At 47.5% G+C, this 26128-nt stretch overlaps 1 protein-coding gene across 1 annotated transcript; it reads right to left on the reverse strand.

The window, feature by feature from the left end:
- Window positions 1-21383: 21383 nt before the first annotated feature.
- LOC150006669 (CMT1A duplicated region transcript 4 protein-like) lies at window positions 21384-23919 on the reverse strand. The gene is given in 3 exon segments (XM_090280379.1): window positions 21384-22053; window positions 22056-22271; window positions 23867-23919. Coding segments are annotated over 3 exon segments (471 nt in total). The 5' UTR covers window positions 23910-23919; the 3' UTR covers window positions 21384-21841.
- Between the last annotated feature and the right edge of the window lie 2209 nt (window positions 23920-26128).

Below are 26128 nucleotides of genomic sequence, written 5' to 3' on the forward strand. Positions count from 1 at the left end.
CAAAATAAACTGATAAAATCACTATTAAAACTTATGAAGAGTTTTCCTAAGACTCTGTCCATAATTTTTATTAAACTAGAGAGCCTCAACTGCCTGCTCTAGGGGATTCCCCTGACTGGTCCCAGGTCATTAAATGTTCTCCCCTCCCCCACTCAGCCCCGGCTTCTTAATGAAGCAGGTCTCCATCCTCATACCTTGAAAGAGAATGTGCAACATTCTACAGACATCTGTCTTCTAGCATCACCCCTCATATACATACCAGGCCTTCCGCTGTGTTCTAGAACACCATATCATATACCATTAAGCTGCACAACAATGCTAAGCATATAAGACCTTGACTGACAAGGAAAAAGTGTATTTTTTTTTAAATTATGTACTCAATCCACGTGGTATTTTTCAAAAGTCACAATACTTTTCTTAATTTATCAGTGAAAGTAGTTAGAAATTAACTTTAAAAATCAGCAAACGGCTAACAAATTTCCTTGAAAGTCGTGTATATAGTGCCTGCTAGGAAAGAGGAGGGGCAAGCCAGGTTCCACCCACTTTCATGGGTTTCATCCAATGCTGAACCTACTCAAGGGTGGAGAGTAAAGGCAACTTTCAAAACGGAGTATGTTATTAAGTGAGGCATTGACTATACTCCTTGCTAAGAACACCTGATGGGGAAGATGTTTTCTAAACTAGGTCTAGGAAGTGGAATGAGGAATCACGCCATCCCCCTCCCCTAAAGCACTGTCCAATGGTTAATTTTTTGAAGATGATAAATAAAAACAAACCCCTGCACACTTCCCACTCAAAAATAAAGAAAGGGGGGAAAAAAAAACGAGATGTCCCAGATCACTCTCCATAATGGAACTTGGGAGCAGCTTCAACAACCCGAATTATTCTGTTACGGGTCATCACAATTATGTTTGGCTTTTCAACAAAAGAAAAAAAAATATTTAAACAACAAAACAAAAACTAGTATTGATCACTTTTCTGATGATACATACACAATTACTCAAAATTAACTAGTATTGAGAGGCAGAAGGGGACCATACCGAATGGGCTTGGTTCACACGAGTGCTGTGGGTAAGTGCAGGGCATTTGTTACTATTGCAAAAACGAATTGTAATTTTTAATCTTTAGTTGGTTTGAAACGTTGCTTTTAGTATGATGGACACCAGCTGTGCAGAAAGGGCTCTGCAGAGATGTTCAAGCAGCTCACACCTGCGGCTCTTCTTCATTCCAGAGGCTCCAGGACAGCCGATATCGCTTCGTCAAATACATTCCTGAGGCTTTCCGTGTGAGTACAGAACACCCACAAACTCGGCAGCCTCCAGATCGCGGGTCAGCATTTTCACAGCCTCTGGAGTGACAGGCATCTGTTTGTTCTTGGCAAGTTTCTCAAAGTTGAGGGGTCAGCTCTGAGATCAACTTGGTTCCAAAAAGGCAAGAAAGGAGTCTTTGGACAGCGCTGAGTTATCTCAGGCACCCATGTTTCTTTCACATTTTCAGATGAGGATGGAGAGACTACTGAAAAAAGGACTAGAAATACATGTTTGTGGACAACTCAGCAGTAGTAACTGGTCATAATCCTCTTGTTCTGCAGCATCAAGAAGTACAAGAGTATATAGTTCTCCAGCATAGTTGTCAAACACAGTCCACACATATTCAGATGGAAATTTGCTCTTTGTGCAGGATATCAGGAGACCTGTTTTATCAAAGGCATCATCACCCACAACAACACACTTAATTGTCTGCATTGCTGAAACAGTTTTCTATCCACTTTAAATATTTCAAATCCGATGATGGCCTCAGCTTCTCCACCCGGGGTGTGGGCAGCACTCAATAACCATTTCATGAGTGCCTGTATATCAGAGTGTGCAATGCCACTGACTCTAATTCCTCCTCCTCATGAAGAAAATTACTTGCCTAGACCCTTCCACAACCATCGAAGTAGCCATTGAAAATGATGCTACAGACAGCATACTGAGATGGAAAAATGGAAGGGATTACAAAATCGTATGCGCTTAATGCCATTTTTGTAAATACATAGTATATGTTTAATCCTACTTGTGTTAATGTATATTTATAGACAAAAAATAGGTAAGTATATAGACAGATAGATATTCATGTGTATATTTGAATACAACAAATTTGAAAGGATATGTACAAAAATATTCATAGTGCTCTCCAAATAGTAGAATTATTTTTTTCTTTTAGCTTCTCTGCATATTTTTCTAGGGTAACATACTATATGGGAAATCAAGAAACAAAAGTGTGTTTTGAAGGAAACCTTGGCACTGCAAGTAGCTGGTGGCAGAGGTTGTGGGCACCGACAGGAATTGATGTGTGTGTAGTTCGGGAAGCGCAGAGTCCTGGGTGACATTGTGGCTACCTCTGTGCAAATGGTTCAGGCCTACACACAGAAAAATGTAAAGTTCATATTTTCCCTAAGCGACTGGGATTAAAAGTATATATAGTTGACCCTTCAACAGCATGGATTTGAACTGAGCAGGTTTGCTTTACACATAAGTTGTTTTTAGATAAATACTATAAATGTATTTTTCTTCCTTAGGATTTTCTTAATAATGTTTTCTCTAGCTTGCTTCATTATAAGAATGCAGAATATAATACATATAACATACAAAGTATGTGTTAATCAACTGTTTATGTTATTGGTAAGGCTTCCAGTCAACAGGAGGCTGTTAGTAGTTAATTTGGGGGGAAGTCAAAAGTTATACATGGATTTTTGACTGCATGAGAGGTCAATTTCCCTAGCCCCATGTTGTTCCAGGATCAACTGTATATCTGTGTGTGTGTGTGTGTGTGCACTTATTATATATGCGACTACCAAGGAGCCTTTATGACCACTAGAACTGTCAATGTTTATATTAATATTTATTAGTGCATCACTTTAGCCCTTACACTGGCCTTACCGATATGAATCCCATTACCTCTATCATATCCACTAATCAACATAAACTCAGATGTATTTTTATACTAGCCACATCAAGCCTAGCTGTATATCCTATTTTCTGATTAAGATGAGCTTCAAATTCAAAATATGCCTGAATCAGTGCACTCTGAGCAGCAAGCAGCATGAGTAATTTCATAGGAAGTAACTTTAGTAACTATTCTGTTATCAGTACTGTCACTCACATATATACTAAATGATATCTTTGCCACCTCCTCTTGGAAAATGAGGAAGGAAACTCTCTGGCCTTGTTTTTGTTGTTCTGTTTGCATCAATGGCCAGAAGAGAGAATAGGAAAAAGCTAATTTGATCTAATAAGAAAAAGCGTAACTTTAGCAACACTGGAAGGCAGGGTGAGAAGAAGCAAAATGGGGAGGGAAGTTGAAAGATCATGACGAGGTGGGAGGGAGATGCAGCTGGGATGTTTTTAGGGGGAAAAAAATGAGAGGAGAGATTTGAGCAGCTGCTGTGCCATGAGGGACTTTGGGAGAGGAGGGAAGTGGAGAGATGGGCAGATGACATTAATGAAAAGAAACTGCAACCTAACACATCTTGTTTCTCCCTCAAGAAAACCTTCAGTAAAGAACTGTACTAACATCTTGGTCTGGGGAGCCAGTGTGTGTTTGGCATGTACTGGCTGTCAGATCAGGAATCCCGCTGTCTTGCCGGATTGGGAACCCAACCAGCTGGGAAAATAAGGGGAGGCCCTGAGAAGGTAGGGGAGCAGCCCCCTGTCTGTGCTAGGCTGCACAGGCAGCGCCATCAGCTGCACACACCCCGCCCCCCGCAGTAGCCACCATCTCAGCATCGCTCCGTGCTGGCCACGGGCTGCTGTGGCCACGTCCCGCAAACCGGGCGCCTTTAATAGGAGAAATTCCCCGCTGCACAGCTCTGGGGGCTGAAGTCCACAGTCACGGTGTCATCATGGCTGGCACCTCCTGAGGGCTGCAAGGGAGAGCCTGCCCCATACCCTCCCTTCCCCCCAGACAGACGGCTGTCTCCATCTTCACGTGGTCTTCTCCTTCCGTGTGTGTCCTGGGTCCAGACGTGCCCTTCTTATCAGGGCCTCAGTCGTATTGAAGAAGGGCCTACCCTGAGGGCCTTATTTTATCTTGGTCACCTCTGTAAAGGTCCTATATACAAATAAGGTGCCATTCTGAGGTGCCAGGACTTACTTAGGACCTCAGTGCTCAAGTTTGGGACTTGGGGGGACACAATTCAACCTCTAACACCCACTGACAGCCCCAGGCCCATGCAGGCCCCCATCCTGAAGCTCACTCTGGAGACAGAAGTCCTTCCCCTTTCCCTCCACACTCATTGCAAACCTGTCCCTTCCTTCTGTCCTTATAGATCTTGCAGAAATTCCTCAGAACTCTTCCTTGGTGGTCTCACCTTTCCCCATCCTCAGCCAGGACACAAGATTTTTTCCTATGCTTCTGTCTCTCTGGTGAATTCAGTGGCAATTAAGGAGAGAGGCAAACCTCACAATCAGACTCAAACCCCCTCGTGGAGAAAGAGCTGCCCCCATGTTTTGAGGCTCACTGATTACAGCTTCATCCAAGGTAGGGGGAGGCATGGGGAATGTCTGAGGAAGGGCTGGACAGACAGCTCTCTGCTTCCGCCCGAGCCATTGCCTGGAACACACTTGGGACTTGGACTCATTTCCAGGGGCTCCTTGAGCCCTTATGGGGGTAGATCTGCTCCTCAGAACCTGGATTCTCTACCGCAGATGCCAGGGAGGGCCTGGAGCTGGAGAGACTGGGGAGCAAAGGGCATGTTCAGGCCATACAGAGTCACCTGAGAAAAGTGGGGGTATGGTGGGCAACTGGACAACCCAGCTTAGCCTGCGCACTGAGCTTTGCTTAGACGTGCCACTCACCTTGCTTTGGGGAGTTCTACCCCACTCACGGCTTTTCACTCTGCCATGGCCCAGGGTTCCAGTCCCCACTTCCAAAGGCACCAGAAGTTCTTGTGTGCATAGGAGCCCTGTCTCTACTGGGCTTCTTCCTGTAAAGTCATATTATCCATATTGTGGTCCCCTTCCGTCCCAAGTCACCCTGAATGTATTTTCAACCTCCCTGCTTCCTACTGACCCCACCTTTTCTCAACTTCAATGGTACTTTCAGCCTGCGACTCACCAGGGGGTACAGTCCACCATACCCTGCCTCCTGGTAGCTCCCACACTTTCCTCTCTGCCCCCTCCTCCCAGTAAGTGCCCCCGCTGAAGAATTTTGTCTCACCTGTCTCTGATCTCCTTTGAAGAACATAGTAGAATTCAGTGAAGAAATGAAATTTAAGCCCAACCCTCAAAAAAAATCTCATAATCAATCTCATAATCTATGGGGGGAGGGACACTCAGGGAAATGATTACAAATCTTTGCCAAAACAGGAGTATGTGCAAGAGACAGAGGCAGCCAGAGTTGATAACCACAGCTCCTCAGGAAGCACTGGATAGCTGGATAACGGAGAGGTGCGCCCCCACGGCTTCCTCTTCCTCTGCTTGTCAGCCATTACACCCAAACACCAACTCACTTTCTTTCCCTACAACACTACCTCTTGGTTTTACGCTCAAGTTAGGAGACATGTTACCATGAAATCATGGCAATTGCATTGGTGCAATCAATGATTTATAGTCTTCAGAGCGTCCTGTGAACAAAGCATTTGTATAGGCCAGTCATGGGCTGGATGGCTTCTGCAGCTCTTTCTAGATTAAACCCTATGTTTTACGGAAAGATCAGAGATCCCAAATGAGTTTCCTGAGTTCCCACAGGGGGGTGGACATGGAACTGGAACTACATGTTGCCCCGTACCAAAGCCACTCTGCCCAGTTAAGTCTCCTTTCTCACCCTCTCCTGGAATTACCCTCTCTGTACAGCTCCCTTCAAACGGTCTATTGGTCAGCATCCTCACTTTCAAAAAAGCTAGAGGCAGGTCACAGTGAGACCCAACTTACCTAGCGGCGATAGATTGCCTATCAAGAAGTCTTTATGACCGTGAACATTGTCTTGCCAACTGGGGCCTGGAGGTTCTCCAATCATTTACCCCTGATCACCAGTGCCCTGTACGGTTTTCTCTTGCTCCCACAGGTAAAGCCCACGGGAGTTAAACTCTTTCCTGATTAGGTTTAATTAGCACTCTAGTGAAGATGTTTCCTCCACTTAAGAAACCTGGGAGGGCCCATTTTTGGGTGTATTGATTTCTGTAGGGGCCAATTCTAAGATTATTTGTATGTCATTCAGAATATAATATTAGTATTCATGCTGGAGAAACGGGGGTTCTTTAGAAAAGAAATATCCTGATTTGTAGTGTTTACTGATATCTGTAGGGTGTAAATACTCCCACCATGATCAATTTCAAGCTGCCAACACAATGTCATGGACCTAGCAAGCTGCCAACTGCACGTGGTGTTGCAAAGTGATGTGCAGATGAAGTACATGTCCGTCAGACAGTGGGCAGGAGCCCCTCTTGGTGAGCGTGTGTGTGGTTAGAGCTGAGAATTTTGTGTACAACCTGCTGGTCTACCGGGAAGGCAGTGCTAGTACACATTCATCTTCTGACTCCAACCCCTGATTTACCAGACTTCTCTGAGGATGAATATGGTGGTTACTTTTGTGTGTCCATTTGGCTGGGCTGAGGGATGCCAGGCAGCTGGTAAGCATTATTTCTGGATGTGTCCCTGAGGGTGTTTCTGGAAGAGATTAGCATTTGAATCAGTGGACTGAGTACAGAGATACTCAGGTGTGGGTGGGCCTCATTTACACATGAAGGGCCTGAATACAACAAAAAGGAGAAGGGAGGGCTAATTTTCTCTCTCCCTGCTTTAGCTGGGACATATATTTTCTCTTGGCCTCAGACATTAATGCTCCTGGTTCTCTGGTTTTTGGACTCAGACCAGGACTTAGACCATCCATCTCCTGACTCTCATCTGAATTATACCACCGCCTTCCCAATGTTTCAGCTTGCAGAGGACAGATTGTGGGTCTTCTTGGTCTCTGCAATGGCATGAGCCAATTCCTATAACAAATATCCTCTTCTAAATCTCTATATATACCCTACAGGTCCTGTTTCTCTGGAAACCCTGACTAATACAATGACAAAGTGGGGAACTCTGGGAAGAAGAGGCACATATGGGGAACTTTTGCAACAGAGAAGGGCAAAGAACAACTCTGAAAAGAACAACACAGAGTAAGAGACAGGCAGAAGTAACCTCAGATGGTTAGCTAGAGCCAACTAGGTGGTCAGCTGGAGCCCCCTGGGGTGGCTTCAGCATCAGCACCTACACATCAAGCCACTTACAGGTACATCGGCCCATCTTGCCCCACCACTGGGGCAAGTCCTGCAAAACACCTGTCAGGTGAATTAGACACCGAACTGCCCAGGAAGGCTCAGAGGTTGCTTGGAAAGCAGGTGACTTCCTTCTCACCTGGACGGTACTTATTCATTCCAATTGAAACACCCCCTTTCTCCTCACCCGCCCTTCTCCATTTCAGATACATACGTACATGGTTTTTGAGAAAGGGATGCCAGGGTGCCCAGCTCTAAGTGATTTTACTTGGCATGTGTGTAAAGATGAGGTGGGCTCTTCTTGGCTTCTAAGTGCCAAGTTCTGGGCACCTTCATTTCCTGTTGGTATAGTGTGAATGATTCTGCTACAGTAGGGACTCGAGGGAGGGGGACCCTAAGGCGCCCAGCTGAGTGCTCATGACTGCTGGTGCCAGGTCAGGGTTGGGCTGGGCTGGAGTGAGCCTGGGGCTGTCTTAGGGCTGCTTCTCTGAGGAACGGAGCTCTGCAACCTGGGCTCCCCACATGCTCAGAGACACACAAGGCTGCAGACGGCACCCTCGCCAAGATGCCCAGGGCAGGGGTGTATAATGGGGCTTTTTCCCCAGAGAAGCCAGGAATATTCCATGAGAAAGAAGCCAAGAAGAAAAAAAATGTCTAAATATCTGTTTTTGCTTCCTACGCCTCACCCACTCAAAACATTAACTTCATACCAAGCTCCCACTGAGTCTGTGTCCCGCGACTTGAGGCAGCAGCCCCCCATGCATCGGGAAGAGGGGAGGGAAGCTGAGGCCACACTAGCTCGGGCTGCACGGCAGCCACACTGTCTCAGCCCTGGCTTCATGCTTTCGGTTTTTCTTAAATATTTGATGGAATCGTTCACACCGTCATTTCCAAGGGTTTCAAGGGTGGAAATGTTTTTCCTGACTTGTATTTTCTTTGTATTTTGCTATTTTGGGGTAAGTAGAAAGAGTATGCCTTTAGACTGCTACATTAATTGGCAATTTCAAGTTTCTACCCTTCCTCTCACATCTGTACAGGTAAATCAAGCCACAGCACAATTTCAACAGTTTCAGCTGTAGGCAGGTTTATAACTTTGGGGAAGTGAAGAAATACAAGCAGCTTTTGTCTTACTATCACCCTGTTATAATGGTTGGCCTTCCAGCAGGAAAATGAGGCTTGTTCCTTAACAGGATCAAGGAGCCTATGTTCCACTAACAATTCTGATCACCGAAGAGAAAAGATGGCAACTTTGCTACCTAGAAGTCACTTTCATTCCAGCCAAGAGGTTCAGAGGCAATCAAGACAAATTTCAGAAAGACCCTCTGGACTTACTCTTATCAGATAGCAGAGGAGATTTTAAAGCTACATTAATTAAAACAATTTGATTCTGGTGCATAAACAGACAGATCAATGAGCCAAAATAAAGAGTCCCATACTCTGGTTTCTCTTCAGATTGTATAAATCTTTCACCTTTTACGAAATAAAGAGTCCCAAAAGAGAATAATTTAACATATAAGAAAGGTAAATTTCCAGTCATTGAAGGAAAGATAGATAAACATTGGTGAAAAAACTGGCTAACCATAAGGAGAAAAGTTAAACTGAATCCTCATATCCTTATAAATTAATTACAGGTAAAAAATTATATTTAAAAAATAAAAAAGCTGTAAAAACACCAGAAAGGAACATGAGGTAATTATTTTCACATAATCTTAGGAGAGGAAAAGCACTTCTAGTTAAGAAAATACTCAGAAGCTATAAATAAAAATATTGATGAGGTTGACTATATAAATAGTTAAAATGTCATCCATATCAAAAATATTAAAATGATGTTAAAATACAGATGAAAGTGTGGATAAAATATTTGAAAGACACGTTATGGACAAATCACTAACATATAAAAGGCTTAATATAAAAATAGGACTTGTTCGTTCGGCAGCCGTCCGTCTCGAGAGACGATGGTGTAGCTTCTTAAGAGTCTATCTGCACCGCTGAGAATGGCTGTGCAGTCCGACTCGGGAGTGACACGGTATCTGTCTCCTCCCGTGTTGAATCGACATCTTGTGATGACGCTGGAGTGTCCTCTCCAGTGAAGCTGAAGCTACAGAGCCTGGGTAGGGTGATATGGAGGGTCTGCTGTTGCCCATGCAGCAGACCCCCCCTCTCTTCGCAGCTGAAGGGTCCAAGGGAAAGACGGAGTCAATACAGCTTGGCTTCAGGTGCGCCGCAGGAGTTGCCGGTGTTGACTACAACGTCAAACCGCCTTAGGGACTCCGGCTCCGGATTTTCTGTCGGGGTTTACTCCCTTAGCCTTTCCCCTGAAGAGGTATGCCGCAAGGCAGCGGAGGTTTTTTGGAGTCAGAGTTTTCCTTCTCTGATGTGCCCTGACTGGAAGATCGAACCAGCGACACTTAGCTCGCAGGCCGATGCTCAATCCACTGAGCCAAACCAGCCAGGGTGTAAATAGGACTTGTAAACCACAGTAAAAGGACAACTCAATTTTTTTTAATGAGCAAAACGCATAAACAAGTAGTTTGCAGAGAGCGGGGAGCCAGAGAGCAAGGGAAAGAAATAAAAATGGTACATAAAATGCAAAGGAAAAAGAAAAATCTAATTAAAATCTATAAAATGTATTACCAATTAGGTTGATAAAGATTAAAAAGTCTGATCATGCGTGGCATTGAATAAGAACGTGGGGAAACAACTATGGGGAGCAGCATAAAAAGGAGCGACCTTTTCCAAGGTGAGTCGGGTGGTATCGGTCCAGACAAGAATGCACATATGTAGCCCCTGCATGTGCAGGAACTCGTCTTGCAGGTGCACTGCCTCACATGAGCAAAGGCATCAGGCACTCTGTGGCATCATTTGCAATGGCTAAAGACAGGAAACCATTGAAATGCTCACCAGCAAGAGCCTGGAGAAATCCTTTAGGAACATTCACACAACAGCATACCCTGAGAGGATGCAGGGATTCCATATGTTCTACGATGAATCATCGCCAAGATCGCTAAGTGGAAAAAACAAGGGGCACAGTAACACGGCTGTCATACAACATGAGTGTGTGTGCATGCACACGCTTGTACATTCATTCAGCAAAGCTGGACCGAGCAGCTACCATGTGCCAGGAACAGTTCTAAGCCCTGGGGTCACAGCAGGGCCTGGGGCCACTTACTGAGAGGTACAGGACTCACTGAGACCAGATGTTGCTTGTTCGAGAGATTTTACAGAAGTCTAAAGCGTGAGCCAATACGGACAATTTATATGGGAATGCCACTGGACAGCTTGGGTGGGCCCGCAAATTGGGTGGGGTGGGGTCTCAGGGAATCACCAGGGCAGGGCAAACAATGTGAGCCAGGTTGATGGGGACTTATACATGGTAACCGCCTGTTGCTCTGTATGGAGAGGGCTCATCAAAAGAACAATGGCCTCTACCAACACTTCTACTTGGGACAAAGTTGTCCTTCCAGCTCTCACCTGGATGCCAGACAATTCAGTTCCTTTCCATCTTTCTGGAACCTTTCGAGCTACTGCCCTTGTGCTAGAGCTCAGAGGTAATGAGTCCAAGTAAGTCCGTGTGTGGGCCCTTTATGAGGAACTCCCTAGGACTCCAGTAGCCTTCTGTCTCACTCAGCCACAATCCCTGCTGGTTTTTACAGCCAGAATTTATGGGGACTTCTCTTTCTGGCCCTGGAACCCTGGGGTGGGGGACATGGTGTGGGGCTGGGACCCCTCACTCCTCACAGGGGACCTCCACAGCTGAGATATCACTCCTGATTTTTATCTGCCACACATGGGTGTGGGACCAGCCCATTCCGCATCTCTGGAAGTCTTGATGTGGCTTCTTCTTGAAATCTTTACTTGTAGGATGTCTATTTAGCTAGATTTCAGGCAGTTCTAAATGATGATAGTTCTGTAGTTTAGTTGTAATTTTAGTGTGGTTGTGAGAGGATGCAAGTACCACATTTACCTATGCTGCAGTCTTCACTGTAACTCCACAAGTCTCTTCTTTTTTAATATTTTAAAAAAATGTAAGTAGAGTTGGCATACAATCTTACATTAGTTTGAGGTGTATAACATAGTAGTTTGACATTCCTATACCTTACAATATGATCGCCCCACTCGTTCTAGTAGCTATCTGTCACTGTACAAACTTATGACAATATTATAGACTATATTTCCCTTTACCTTTGTTACCCACCCCCATCTGCATTTTTCTTACATCTTTCTACCCTGTGGCTGTGAATGCTGAGAAAGAATATATCTTGTAGGCAGAACTCCTGGTGGGTAACTGGACTCAAATTTTAAAAAACAGCCTAGCAGTCATTACTACAGAGTGGTCTCTAACACAAACTACACTTCCAGGGAGAAGCCACACTGAACTGCCCGCCTGCTGTGTGTTTCTACCATTAGAGCCAGCCTTTATAAAGGAGTTCCTGGAATCCTATTTCAACCAATAGGACGGAAGCTTCCCCCATATAATCAGAGCTGCACATTCTGACCAATCAGGACAGCGTCTTTTGGACCAAACTGCAAGGATTTGGAGTCCTCATTGCATAAGGATAAATGAGTCAGGGACCAGGGGTAAGGACTTTTGTCAATATAAACCAGGTTTCCTCCAGTTCTGAGAACGCACTTTCTATTTTCACCAAGACTGCAGGCTGTGTCTCCTGGCTGCACTGAAACACTGAAGATGTCTCGTCAGAGCAGAGCAGAGCAGAGCTGTCTAGCCAGAGAGGGGCCTGGCCCTGGCCACCTCACAGTGAGCTTGTTCTCCGAGCCGTGCTATATCTCAATTGAGCTGTTTTGCACTGAATTAAATTTCCTTCTTCATTGCACCCCAATCTGGGGACTCCTGTTGCTGTTGGGGTAATTTATTCATTTATACCTACGTGGGAAGTGTTGCCATGTTCCATTGCTGCAGGGAGTTTGGTGTCTACCAGTCTGCGTGAGATTGTGTCCCTCCTCCATCACCCTGAAGCTGCATGGTTCACAGCATGTGTAACTGTGCAGGGTCCCTGTAACATGACACTGTGCAGGGACCTGGAGGACATAAAAAGCAGGGCAAGGTAGTCACTGTCCTTGCTTTGTTTCAAAACGTGTCTGTTTCCAGGTCACTTGTGCACCAGGATCTCGGCCCATCCTATCTGAGCATCCTAGAAACCAGACTCCTAGTTTTCTCAAGAAACTACAAGAAAAGAAGCTCAAGTAGGGGTTCCCAGGCCCCACGCGGTAGCCTATTCCCCTTAATTTCCTCGGAAACAGGCCTTACAAAGTGGCTGACACTGCAGGATATGGCATGAGGAGGTGAGCAGAGGGGCCCTCGGGAATGGCATCGAGATGCACTGCAGCCATAGTGGTAATAAGGAAAATTGGATCCAACCAGGACATCCTTCGGGGGAGGAATGGAGAAGTGAGTTCTGGCACCTGACAGCAATCCAAACTGAGCAGGCAATTTATATACACCCACAAGGAGAGATGTTAGCGAAAAAAGCAGGTTGCAAAATGTGTGTTCCATTAAAAGAAACTGTGTGCATTATGCATGTATCGTGTGTATACGTACATTCAGTACATCTATGTTTGCATTGAAAAAAAAGGGACTGAGACGATACACGCCCAACTGTACGCAGTGGTCGCACGCAGGGATGGATGTCCTGGGAGAGCGGCTCCGCTATTTACTTCAAATGCTCAAAAGAAGCAAGATGTGAAAAGCATTGAAGTTATGACAGCTGACCATAGGCCAAGAGCTCTTAACATTTTTTTAAATAAAATACACAAGACACAAAATGGAAAACAATTATTTTGAAACTAAATAATCAAAGTATTTTTACAAGAGAAGCTTGCTAAGTGTGCTGTGGATTTTTTTAAATGTCTTCAATTGCAAGATGTAGCAGCTAATCTAATGAGTTCCATAATTTCAAAGAAGCGGTGAACATACACAATATTTCAAGATAGCCACAACCTTCATGTGCCATGACAATACATGTGATTTTCACTGGTGACAAAGTCATGGGTACTGCAAACACTTCACTGAAGGGAACACTAAAGCTAAGTGAGAGGCTAGTGAAAATGAAGATGTAAAAATTTTTTCATCCAAATTCATGGGTTTCTGAATTCTATTTGTGGAACCCTTGAGGGTCCATGGAACTCAGGTGTAGAGCCCTCATGGTTTCTGAATTCTAGAAAGTCGGCACTGGCCTCTTCTTCTGAGAGGGACTGCACTGGGGAGTTTATTTGTGCAGGTAGATGTAGGGGTGCTTAGGGTGTCCAAAGTCAGTAAAATAAGCCAAAGGCAGATGCCTCTGATGGAGATGTTAAATGTCAGTTAGCTGATATAAAATATAACACAGGTCTTTTCTTCCCAGCTTTACTGAGACATAATTGACATATAACATTGTGCGAGTTTGGATATATTTATAAATTGCAAAATGATTGCCATCATAGTAGTAAGGAACGTCTCCATCAAGCCACATAATTACCATTTCTTGTGTGTGTTGAGAATGTTTACGATGTACTCTCTTAGCAACTTTCGAGTACATGATACCGTGTTGCTAGCTCCAAGCACAGCGCTGTACATTAGGTCCCCAAACCTGTTCGTCGTAGCTGGGAGCTGGGGGCTTTGACCAACATCTCTCCACTTCCCCACCCTCAGCACCTGGCAGCCACCTATTCTCTGTCTGTCTGAGTTTGTCCTTTTTTGGATTCCACATATAAGTGAGATCATAGAGTATTTGTCTTTCTTTGTCTGACTTATAAAACTGGTCCGTTACTGAGACTGTGCTTTTGCTGGTTTAGAGAATAATTTTTAATGAGCGAAGGCCTCACTTTCATGAAGTTGTTCAGTGGTGAGGTGGTGGGGAAGGCGACAGTGACGGGGCCGCAGCTGGGGGAGGTGAAGGTGGAGGTGGAGGCGGTCATGGGGACAGGGCTGGTGGTCGCGATGGAGCTGCGGGTGGAGACAGTGGGGCTGCTGCTGCTGCATGTGCTCCATTCAAGGGCTAGTCGCTCTTGTCCATCAGAAGGCATGAGCTCCCCACATTCTGGTGGTGGGACCCTAAAGGGGGCCCCAAAGCCCTTGGCTCTGCTATCCTGTTGAATACTGTGATGATCTCTTCCAGGCTGGGAGAACTAACCCATATTCTGTAGCTGAGGGGGCGGCACCTCGGGCTGTGATGAGGAAGAGGGGGAGGTTGCTCACAGGGCACCGTGAGGCAGAGCTGGAGCTCCCACAGCTCCAGGACCCAGCAGCACATAAGCCTGAATTCTGAGCGAGCGGGGAGGCACTGAGGTGCGTGTCAGAGGCGGAGCGGGCCGTCATCAGGGAAGGGAACTCAGAGTTAGGGGCGCGGGCCTCCAAAGCGGGCACTACGGTGGCCGTTGTAGTGAACCCTCCCGTGCTGCTGCTCTCTCCCCGCCGTCGGGCAGACCCCTGGACTGTCGCCACACTGGCCAGGCTACACTTTGGAAAGGCTCAGGGGACCCAATGGCTAGGTTTAGGAGAAGTGAGACAGACAGCAGGGACCTGGGACCTTGAAGCAACTGTTTTCAAAGTGGCACGACGGCCAGGTTGACAGGTGACCACAAGGATGGTTTTGTGGAATACGCAAGCATTCCTCAGAGCTTTCCGGAAAGTAGGTGGGACCTCCCCGTTGTCCCCAGGGTAGAGGCTCAGACTCAGTGTCTGAGTATGAAAGGGACGTGTTCTCACGTTTGCACCGTCGGGGTCATCTTCGTCACTTATACTTTAGGGGTCCCCAGTCTCTTTAAAAAAGCATCATTCACCTGGCAGCTGTGGCTCAGGGAACTAAGTGTCGGCCTGCAAGCCAAGTGTCGCTGGTTCGATTCCCAGTCAGGGCACATGACTAGGTTGCACGTCAGGTCCCCAGTTGGGGGCGCGAGTGAGAGGCAACCACACAGGGATGTTTCCTCTCTCTCTTTCTCCTTTCCCCTCTCTCTAAAAATAAATAAATAAACAAACAAATAAATAAATTATTTTTTTTTAAAAGCATCGTTCAATTTTGTAATGACAAAAAATAAATACCAAGAGAGATGAATAGGAAGGGAAGGAGGAAAAGAAGGAGGAAAGCAGGCTGGAGAGAGGGAGGAGCTCTCTGCACGTAATCAGAGGGAGGGAGGCGTCCACCAAGGGCCAGTCAAGCCCGAGGCTCAGGAAAGAGCGTGATGCTTCCTCCCTGGGCTGAAATGCACCCATGCCCCAGGCTACAGAGGGGCCCATAAAAACCTGGAAAGGCTGGCAGGAAGCGGGACTATCTGTCATCCAGGAGAAATGCAAAGTCAGAACAAGTTTTTTTGCTCTGGAGACCTGGGCAGCTTGAGGTGAGGCTGGTGGGTCACACCAGGGCTGAGGACTTGGACCTGGCCCTTGCCCAAAGTCTGGCGGGAGCAGCAAAGGTGCCTGTGGTCTCCTTGAGGCAGCCCAGCCCACCCCTGCAGAGCAGACAGGCAGGCAGGAAATGAGTGTGCTGGAGCGAGCAGTGTGTGATCGCAGGCGCCGCCTCTGCTGCTGCATGGGGCTGGGGAGAGGCCCCGCTCTCCAGCCGCTGAGCCAGGCGGCAGCTCCGTGGTGCTCCAGAAACAAACACGGAAGCCGGGCCGAGCATCAGCTGCGGGCAGCTTTGCAACATTTGAAAACCTTACCAGGCCACTAATATTCAACTTGGCCAAAAAGTCACCATGACCTCACTCCTTTTTATGAGCAGCTGTCCTGATTCTAATCCTGCCTCCTTCCATAATCCCTTGTTCATGAGCCTGGAGAGAACCTGTTGTGAGCCCAAAGCAAATACCCTCTCCCAGAACCCTGTGCTTCTCTGTAATGTGCGTCACAATTGTCATTGCATAATGTGACTGTCCGGTGTCCCCACTGCCAGCTATAGACCTGAGCATGTCTGTCTGGCCTGCAGGGCCCAAGCCTGGAGCCAGGCCCGAGCAAGCCCTCAGTGCGTTTGTCGGGGCTCATCCGCTTGGTTGCAAACATGGGTATGAGAGAACAAGTTGAGTTTGTGAAATTATGTCCCTTCTGATAATGGCCAGAGCAAAAAATAAAACTGAGTTGGAGTTCCATCAGCTAGGCAAGGATTGGTGGTTTAAAGAAACACAAGAACGAGACGTTAAGTTTTAAAAGACAAACACCTCTCCTCCCAGTACCCTCTAAGGAAGGGCACATCTAGGGTATCTACTGATCCTTTATTTGAATCATACTATCAGGACTGGAAGGAATTTATAGCAAAGTTGCCTACCTACTAAGGGCCTCACACTTTCTAAAAATCTTGGCCAAATGGTTTCTCCAGCCTCTGGTCATTAGGAAAGAAACCACCTCTCCCCAAGCCATTTCGTTTTAAGGGTTAGGCCTTGCTGTTGTAAATAATTGTCTCCATAAATAGTTCAACACCAGCTATGCGCCAGATCAGGGACAGGACCCTGGGGATGACAGCGAACAGGATTGACTTTGTCTGGGTCTCAGGCACTTTTCAAACTCACCAACCATCCTTGCTCTGCTGGTCCGGCAGCACATGGCGAATTGGCTCTGGGTGACTGTGCCCCACAGGGGAGACTTCTCTCAAAGCCGGGTTGCAACACAAAGTGCTGAAGCCGGACCTGTGGGTCAGCAGCCACAGGCTGAGCACATCAGCCCAACTTGAGGCTATGCCAGGACGGTGGCCACTGAAGAAATGGAGGAAGAGGGGGCAGAGGACCTGGGTCAGGGAAAGCAGCCTGGCCTTGGATTAGAGAGCCTGGTTCTGGTCCTCAGGGGCGCGCTGATTTCACTGAGTTGGCCAGTCCAACTCAGCAGGCAAGAGCGCAGCCCGGGCACGAGCTCGGCACACAGAGGTGTGGGCGGCAGTCTGGTGGCCTCGGGGCGAGCTTCCTTCTGCTGCAGCTTTCTCTCGTACTCATTGTGCTCCCGCAAAATCCTCCCCACAGGCAAACACCCAGAAATGGTTCTAGAGAGTCGGGGTGCAGACTTGCTTGAAATCTGTGGCTTCTCACATCTCTTGTCATCAAAAATAATGAAATGTTCTGTGTAGGTGAACAACTGAATCTAGAGAGCTAGTGAATTCGTGCCATGGGCCTGGCTGGGCCCCAGCAATGTTTTCTAGGAAGGCCTCAGGTGGACTGGGAGTTTTTATTTGCCCTGAAATATAGAACCTGGGAGAAGAGATAGAAGTCCTTACACCAAGTTCAATGTCCTTTTACTGACATTGTTTGTCCTGCCTTGTTCCATATAGAAATCAAATTATGGTCAGGATCAAGGTACAGAATATGGAGTAGCAGTGGGCCCCACCTAAACTTGAGGTGTTTCTGCATCCCCGCTGGCCCTGCCTGCCCGGCTAGGCCTCAGTGCCCCAGAGGAAGACATGCATGATCAGTGCTGGGGACAGGCCTGGCCCAGCCATGCCCTACAGGTTTAAGATATTGTTGTGGGATTTCCAAGTACCTAAGTAGCATCTGAGGCTTTGGGTCCCTGGTTAGAGATGGGGCATAGGGGAGAGAGCAGTGAAGGTAGAAGAGAGAGAATTTCCTGGTTATGTGACAAACATAAACCCAGGTCTGAGCTTCACCCTGGGCTCCAAAGATATTGGAGCAACAGATCTCAGGTCCCTGTTTACTCCCCTCCCCAGTCTCTCACTCCGTCTTATCCAGCACTGATAAAGTACAGGCTCTGAAGATGAGCCCACCCCCACAGAAGGGTCGGGATTCCTAAACCTTCTAAGAATGAATGACTCAGCCACAGCTGGAAAGATCCTCACTATCCAGATGTGGACATCTGCCCGCACACATCCCCCAAAGCACATTCTACGGTCTTTTTTATCACCTCTGTGACACAGCTGGGATTCCTGCTCCTGGTTTTATCTCTGGGGACACTCTGTGGTCCCTGCTTGGGATTCCTGGGCAGCACCCCCTGTCCCTTGAGCCTTCTCGGCTACCTCTGAGGACCCTACTCAAGGCCCAAGGGTCAAAATTCCCAGCTCAGGACACCCATGTTGTCCTTCTGTCCTGAAGACACAGCCTGGGGGTCCATCTACACGGCATTCCCGTTTCCTGTGTGCGGGCTGGGCTCACACGCACGGAGCAACGCGGCACTTGCCGAACATGCCACTCGGGTCGCGTGCTCTCGCAGGCCGGTGTTTAGGTCCTACCCCAGCCTCCCACTCCAGGTAGGGGTCCCAGGCCACCCCAGGCATTGGCTGCACAAACCTGAAGCAGCACCTGGGTGTTGCAGTTTCCTCCTCGAGTATTTCCTACAGCCTCTCACCTGTCAAACAGCTTAATCTCCAGGACGTGCTCCCAGGCTGTGGCTGGGACGTGGCAGAATGGGGAACTGTTTGATGTCCTGACGGCCCTGCCAGCAGACTCAGGCATGTTACTGAGATTAAACATCAACTGGTTAAACACCAAGTGTGGAATTTGCAAATGGGTAAATACCCTATTGTGCACAGGAGCCAGGGAATTTATTCAAAGACAGCTACCCGGTATGTCTCAGGATGGGGGTTTAGTTACAGAGCCACCCAGGAGGCCAACAAAATATTCTGCTCTTCCATAGACCTACTACAGCAGGGAGACTCATAGAAGCCACTCTCCTGCCAAACAGAAAATTCCAGATGCCGAGCAGACAAATAAGAAGAGGCTGCAGCTGAGGAACATCACAGAAAGCTAGTTTCCTCTTAGAGTTGGAAGTTCAATCTATTCAGAGTAACCGGAGACCGCCCAGGCCGCTCCAGCTGGGACAGGCAGATGAGGTTGCCCTGGGAATAACCCACGTTCCATTTCGTGTCCTGCGGCTGGAGCTGGACGGGCCTCGGGCCCTGGAAGGGCTGGCTCCATGCCTGCCCCAGAAGCCCCAGGGAGGCCTCTTGGGTTCTCAATAAAAAGCTGGTGTTGCTGTGTGTCCCCTGGGCTCCGCCAGCCCCGGTGGCTGCATGTCCACGCCCAGGGCAGTGGGCCCCTGCCTGCTGGTGCGTCGCTCCGAGAAGAAGCTCCCTTCCCAACTTTTCATTTGTAAGCCTGGGCCTTCAGAATTTCAGCCAAAGAACCCTTTAAGAATGGAACCCACAGGGCCCCATCCAGAGGCGGATTTAACGGCGGACGCACCAGGCCCACAGGGCACTCGCCCTGGGCCCCAACTTCTGAAGAGCCCTGCAAAACCCCAACTTTACACTTTTTTCTAATGACACCAGATTTGGTTTCATATGTGCAATTTTAATTACATACAAGTTGTAAACTTGCGGGGCCCTTCAGAAGTCGGGGCCCAGGGTGCGGGCCCGGTGCGCCCACCATTAAATCTGCCTCTGGCCCCACCTCCAAGAAGCTCAAAGAAGTCTGGACCAGGGGACAAACCTCAGCCACAGATACCACTGGTTACTCAGGGTTCTCCCCTATTGTCCCCAGGGACCAAGGCTTCATTACTGGGTTCAGCTGGTTGGATCCAGCATCTTCTTCCCTGGGGGAAGGATTTCCCAGCAGCCTCCTCAGCCCTCACGCAAATGTGGCCAGACCTGGGAAGGCCACCTTGGGCTTGAGCAGACTACCACATTTTTAAAAAATCAGACTTTTTTTTTTTGTTCAAATTGCCTCAGGAGGCAACGAGCCTGAGCTGCAGCCACAGATACAAGCAACTCTCATCAGGACACATCTGTGTTCTTCGAATAGGCTGAGAACTAAGTTAATCAAAGCAACATTATTTATAAAACACTCATTTAAATATAGAGTTTATATTTTTATTAAAACTAATAAGCACTTAGAAATTTAATTTTTTTAAAACTATAACTGCAATGCCTCCAAAGAGATTGGAAGACATCATTCTAAATTTCTACAAACTCTAATACTTAATGGGGCTCTATAATCATAAGTCTACTCTGGCTATAAACTTTCATGAATGGACAGAAGAGATAAAAATTCTTATTGGAGGGATTTATCAACTGTCTCCCTGTCTATAAATGGTCAATGCACACAAAATAAAGTCACTTTGATTAGCTGGAAACTATCTATATTCTTTGAGGAATTTGTTCTGGCCAAAAGCTGAGGACTCAGGAATGGGTGTGGAGCTCCTGATCTGCGAGGCTGTCCCAACACAACTCCTGGCAGCCAGAGTCAAGTGTGAACATTTCCACCAGACTCTGGGATGGAGAGAATGCATCTGTGGGACCAGTTCAACTTTTCAAATGGCCTTATTAGCCTCTAGCACATTTCAGCCTCTGCGTCTGTGGGAGGGAAGCCTGAGGACTGCTTCCGAACTGTAAACACAGGTGTGCCGGTGAGGTTAAAGACAAGAAAAGCCACCCATGGAGCTAGGCTCAGCAGACAGACCCAAACCTGAGACCAGCTGGGCCTGCCCATCATAACCAGATCCCCTTATGTCCAAAGACAAAGCCTGTTTGCCTTGCCACTGAGTTGTTTAGCCACTTGCTTTGCAACCCACTAGGAACCACTCCAAACCTGAGTGGACAAGCTCTAGCTGTGGTCTGAACCAGCTGAGGTCCAGCTACAAACTTCTGCCCTCCTAACTTGGCTGCACAAGACAAGCCTCAAAGGACAGGGGGTAAAACCCTCTGTTTCTAAACAGGGGACACTCAGGCCCCCACTGCCTCTTTGTAGACCCTCTAAGGCAAAAACACTTCAATACCAGGTTCAGGGGCCTAGTGGAGCAGCAGGATGGGATCACTAACGAGGAACCCCGCCATGCTGGCTCTTAAGCTGATTTTCTCTTGGCTTCAAGTCCATCCTTTTCTACTACTCTTGGACATGCTGGGTTTGGGGTTCCTGCTTGCCTCCCTGGCAGGCTCTGCCCACAGCAGGTGCCGGGGGAGCCTATGTGGCTGGGGGAGAAGGAGGAGGAAGGAACCCATTTTTGGTTTACTTCCTGTTTATCTCTGTCGGCTTCCCATCCTTGTCTGTTTCCCCTAGTGACAACTTCTTGTTCACTCAGGTAGTGTCAGTTCCTTCCAGAAAAATCTGAATTTAGGTTTAGGTTTTCGCAACACTCACAGAATCACCTTCAGCCCAAAGAGCAGCCCCCTCCTCAGAGGAAAGGCTACAACACCACAGGGCTCTACTCGGAGAAGCTCAGACACACAGTCCCAGCCAGGAGCATCCCCGCTCCCCCCCCCCCCCAGAAACCTGAGGCTCGGCCCACACACCCTTCCCCAAGTGCCTCACTTTAGGAAGCTTATTGCTCCTCGCCCCACCTTGGAGGGGATAACTGCTTCCTTCAGGCAGTACTTCCATTGCTAACTTTGTGCCCTCTTCTGCCTTTTCAGTACCCTGGTTAGTCATTCTTTATGTGAAATTATTTCTGAAGATCTAACTGGTGTGACTTCTGTTTCCTGTCTGGACCCAGGCTCGTTTACCCATAGTTAGGTCCTGAGTATCTAGAGTGGGAACTAGAGCTTGGTGCTTCCCAGCCCCTCTGACTGCGATGCCAGAGGTGCTGCACCCACCCATGGTGCACGTTCTGATCTGGCGCATCTCAGCCCACCTCTGCGTGAGCAGGGCAGGTCCAGATGTAAAGGACGTGGTGAACTTCGTGGCAAATGAAGCTGAACTGCTGTGCACTCTTGGCGGGGGGGTGGCTGCGGGGGCTCCTTGCTAAACATTGGAGTGTTTTTCCTTGCTGGCCAGAGGGGAGCTATATGGAAGCTTCCTCGTCATAGGTTTTCGAGAGAAGATGATCTTGTTACGATTTTCAGTGAGACTTTCTCTGGCATCCGTATGAAAGTGTATGGGTTCTGGGACAGCCGCAGGACCTGTGGCCGATACAGAAAAAGTGCCCCACACCGATTCCATGGTGTCTGACTTCAGTCCTTGTACACCATTTTGCCAGAGATCTTCGATGACTTTTTCTTATTCAGCTTCGGAGTTCGCTGTCTTTCCTCAAGAGCTTGCATGCATTCCAGTTCCCTACCTTTGCTTCTCTCAATGAGCCTTTTCACTGTCGGGGAGGTGTATGTGACATAGGCTGGCCAAGGGTCACATTTTTCAAGCAGTTCCGGGGGAAGCCCAATGTTTGCCAAGTTGTCTACCAGTAAAGAGAAATGAGGCAATTTAGAGGCTCTCGCAGACAATAATTCAATTCTTCAAAGAAATAGAGGATATTGGAACCACATTTTTAATTTCTCCTAATCATATATAATAGCCATCCTGCATCTGTATTCAATGGGAATAAAGCCTTATCCAAAACTTGGAAACAGAATGACATTCCATGGAGCATATTGATTATAGCATGATAGTAAAGAGTAGGGAACTTGGAATCAAGCTGGGTTGGTTTCAGATCTTTATATAGTATCAAATGGTTTAGCTCTGAAGTTCTATTTTTCACCAGTAAAAGTGGTTACCGTACAGCTATTGTAAGAATTAAATAAAGTAATATATTTTAAGGACCAAAACCAGTGTAGCTCAGGGTTTGAACACATAGGCTTTGCACTTAGACTTGAGTTCAAATCCCTGCTCTACTCACTCTGACAGCCGTGAACCCTGAGCAAGTGTCTTAACCATTCTAAATCCTAGCTACCTCGTGTGTAGACTGGTGATTAAAATAAGATCAACTTACTAGGGCTTGCTTGTGGATTAAAGGAAAGAATTTACGTAAAGTTTTTGGGACAGGACCTGGCATACAGTGATCAGTCAATGGCAACTGAACATTCTGCACTTTCATTTAGTCCTTGTTACACCTCAGAATGAGTATGATCCCCGTTTAACAAAAGATGAGACGGACACTGACGAGCTTGCACAGCCAGCAAGTGGCAGGTGTGAACTCAAGGCTATTGGGCTCAAAAAGCCGTAAGCTTTTACTGCAGCTGCTGGCCAGACGTTTTGGATGTTTGGGGGTTGGGGGGCTTTATTGGAAATTCTACCTATTAGTTTACCAAACAACCTGTTTCTACGCAGATACTAAATCAATGTCAGGGCAGGCCTGCTGCCTTCCCTTTGCAATTTCATTCTGTCCAGCAGCAAATGCCTCAACATTTCTCTCCTGCAGCCTTTGCAGTCCTCTGTTTACTCAACTAGGGCATACATCCCTTGATTTTATATTTCTTTGGTCGTTTCAACAGAGGTTGAGAGGCAGCAGAATTAAAAGGCTCATTATGCCATCTCCAACCTGAGGTCAGTGAAAAGCTCTGTCAGTGAGGATAATCAAGGGAAGATATAGATGACAGTTATTTCCGGGGGCCTCCTGGTGCTCACTTGGGCGCTGGAGCTCAGCTGGGGACAGAGCTGGCGGGAAGGGGCAGGCTGTGGAAGGTCCCATCCCCCTGCAAGGGTGTCCTCTGTCCCAGGAATGCAAGATGGGTGACAGCACCACATCTCTCATTGGAAAATGCACATCAGAGCTTCCAGGCACAGACGTGACTCTCTGTCTCTCTCTTCAGAGCAGGTGCAGATGCGCATACCTTGAAGGCCAGGGCACCTGCCCACATCTGGCAGAGGCGAGACTAAAACTGTCTGGGACAAAATGAGCAGCACCCTTTCTCATTTCCCAACATGCTGTATTCTCTCAACCAGGGAAATGTGAGGGGCCACCCCCTGCGCCCTACCTTTGTCCTTCCATCCCAAATCCTCAGATTTCAGCCAGCCCCACAGCAGAATCCCCCTCCTTAAGGCTGCAAGCCTTACCTTCACGTTTCTTCACCCTTCTTGCATTAGTCCTCTTGTTCATTTTTAGAGAGTTCTTCACACCAGGGATCCAAATACCTTTGGGAAAATATGCTCATTAGCTAGAGCCCACCCCCACCCATACCCCTCACAGAGTGACCAGAAGAGAAAGTGTTAGCAGCTATCCTGGGATCCCAAGTGAAAAGGCCTCTGCCTAAGGCTCGATGAGGACGAGCCTACCCTCAGAGGGGCGGGCACGCCTTCCGGGGAGCAGGAGAGAGGCTCCATGAGCAAGCACAGGAGACCCAGGACCCATCAGTCTCTGGGCTCCTGCTCTCTGGCCTCTGAGCTAAAGTTCAAGGACTTGGTGCTGGGCAGGCCTGGGGGCTGCATGGAAGCTGGAACGTGGAAAAAGTGAAGGCAAGGAAGGTCCACTTCCAAACTGTGCCATCTTCTCTCCCAGGGTCCAAGTGCAGTCATGTTACTGCAATGAGCCAAGATCCTGCCCTTCAGGCCGCACCTCTCAGCCTGCGCCAGCAGAGACGGGCAGCGGCCGAGTCGGCCTCAGGGCCCCCAAGCCCAAGCGGGTGGGCACAGGCAAGTCTTCCTCTCTGCATGGCGGAGCATGCAGGCAGCGGGATGGGGAGGGTAGTCTCGCAGCTCTCCACCGTGAGGGCACATCTCCCGGTGGGCCTTGTTACAGCGCCGACCGCCGGGCCCCCCTCCAGAGCTGCTGACTCAGTAGCCAGCGGGCCAAACCGAAAGGGGAAGGAACGTTGAAGATTTGTAAGGTTTTATTATTAATTACCCAGTGATAGAAAACAGATCCAGATCTTTTTCAGTTCCTTTCCAGAAAGGGCACATCTGAGAATTCTTATCCAAGAATTCTATATTCTATATGCTCAGTTTTGCCATCTCTGTGGCCTGTGAACATTGAAAAGCACCACGGAGCATTTCTGTTATCACCTGCCAATGCCCAGGGAAAGAGGCTTGGGCGGTTTTTAGCAAGTTTCCAGGTGATGCTAATGGTGTTGGTCAGGAGACCGCACTTTGAGAAGCATCACTAGGAGAATGCTTCTCAAACCAGGGAGCCTAGGATTCCTGGGAAGCGAGTTAGAACCCAGAGGCCTGCGGCCCCGGCCAATGAGTCTGACTCAGTAGGTCTGTTCTGGGGGTGTGAGAATTTGCGTTTCTAACTAAGTCCCAGGTCATTCAGTGGGTCTGAGGACCACACTCTGAGTACCTCTAGTTTAGAGTGAAAAATGGTTCTAAATCTTCCCTCCAGCTGACCTGCTCATGAGTGAAACACTCTCCTGACATAAGCAATTCCCAGGTTTTCCACCCCTTTTTTTTCCTTCTACTCAAGGGAACTTTCTGGAATATAAGTGAGTGTGTTCTTGACAGACAACCTTAAATTCCCTGTATTTATAAATTAAATTATTCACAAATGTCAGCATTTTATTATAATACACCTAACAAAAGCTAACATTTTAGAGATTAATCCATACTCTTAAAAAAAAAATGTTAGTTTTTGTCAAACCTACTCTGATACAGCCCTTACAAGAGTCTCTACTATTATCTCAGGGGAAATCTTTCATGACAATACATTTTTAGGAGAATTCACAATATCATTTTTCTGAGGCTAGGGAAGAAATCATGCTCAAATCACCCTCTAACCCTAAGAGACTTATACATAATTAAAAAAGTGGAAGTGGAAGCATCTTACTTCTTCTTCTAAGATCTACCATGAGATCTCAGAATCCTAGGCCATCCATCCAAGTTCCCCATCACCTACAGTAGGTCACCTGGTGTTCCCAGCCCCCACCTGCCTACCTGCAATGAAAGAGAATACGTGGCTCATCTCCCAGATTGTAGAGCTGTGAGGAATGTGTCCGAACTTCACCTCATATGGACAACAGAGTTACTCAATCATGTCAGACAGTGGAAAGAAAAATGTTTTCAGTTGTGGTATTCTGGCAGTTGTGGATAATTCCTTTTATCCTTGCTTCTGAGGTTCTATTTAATGAACTCTGAAGCCTCAGAGAAGCCTAGTTACCACTAAATGGTTTGTTTTAACACAAGCCTGAGATTGTGTAAGCCACCATGATGCTCCAAAGCGCTCATCTGTGCTGCTGGACGCGTGCAACAGCCCTCTGTGGCCGACAGGACAGTTTTAGACAGTGGCCGGTTCGTCTCACACCTGCCGATGCAGGAACAAGGAAACTATAAAACCAGGGGAGCGAATGTTTGAAACAGCCTCAACACTCACGCAGGGACTTGTTT

The sequence above is a fragment of the Furipterus horrens genome, unplaced genomic scaffold (genome assembly GCF_987537825.1).
Source record: "Furipterus horrens unplaced genomic scaffold, mFurHor1.1.pri manual_scaffold_6, whole genome shotgun sequence".
Taxonomy (NCBI): domain Eukaryota; kingdom Metazoa; phylum Chordata; class Mammalia; order Chiroptera; family Furipteridae; genus Furipterus; species Furipterus horrens.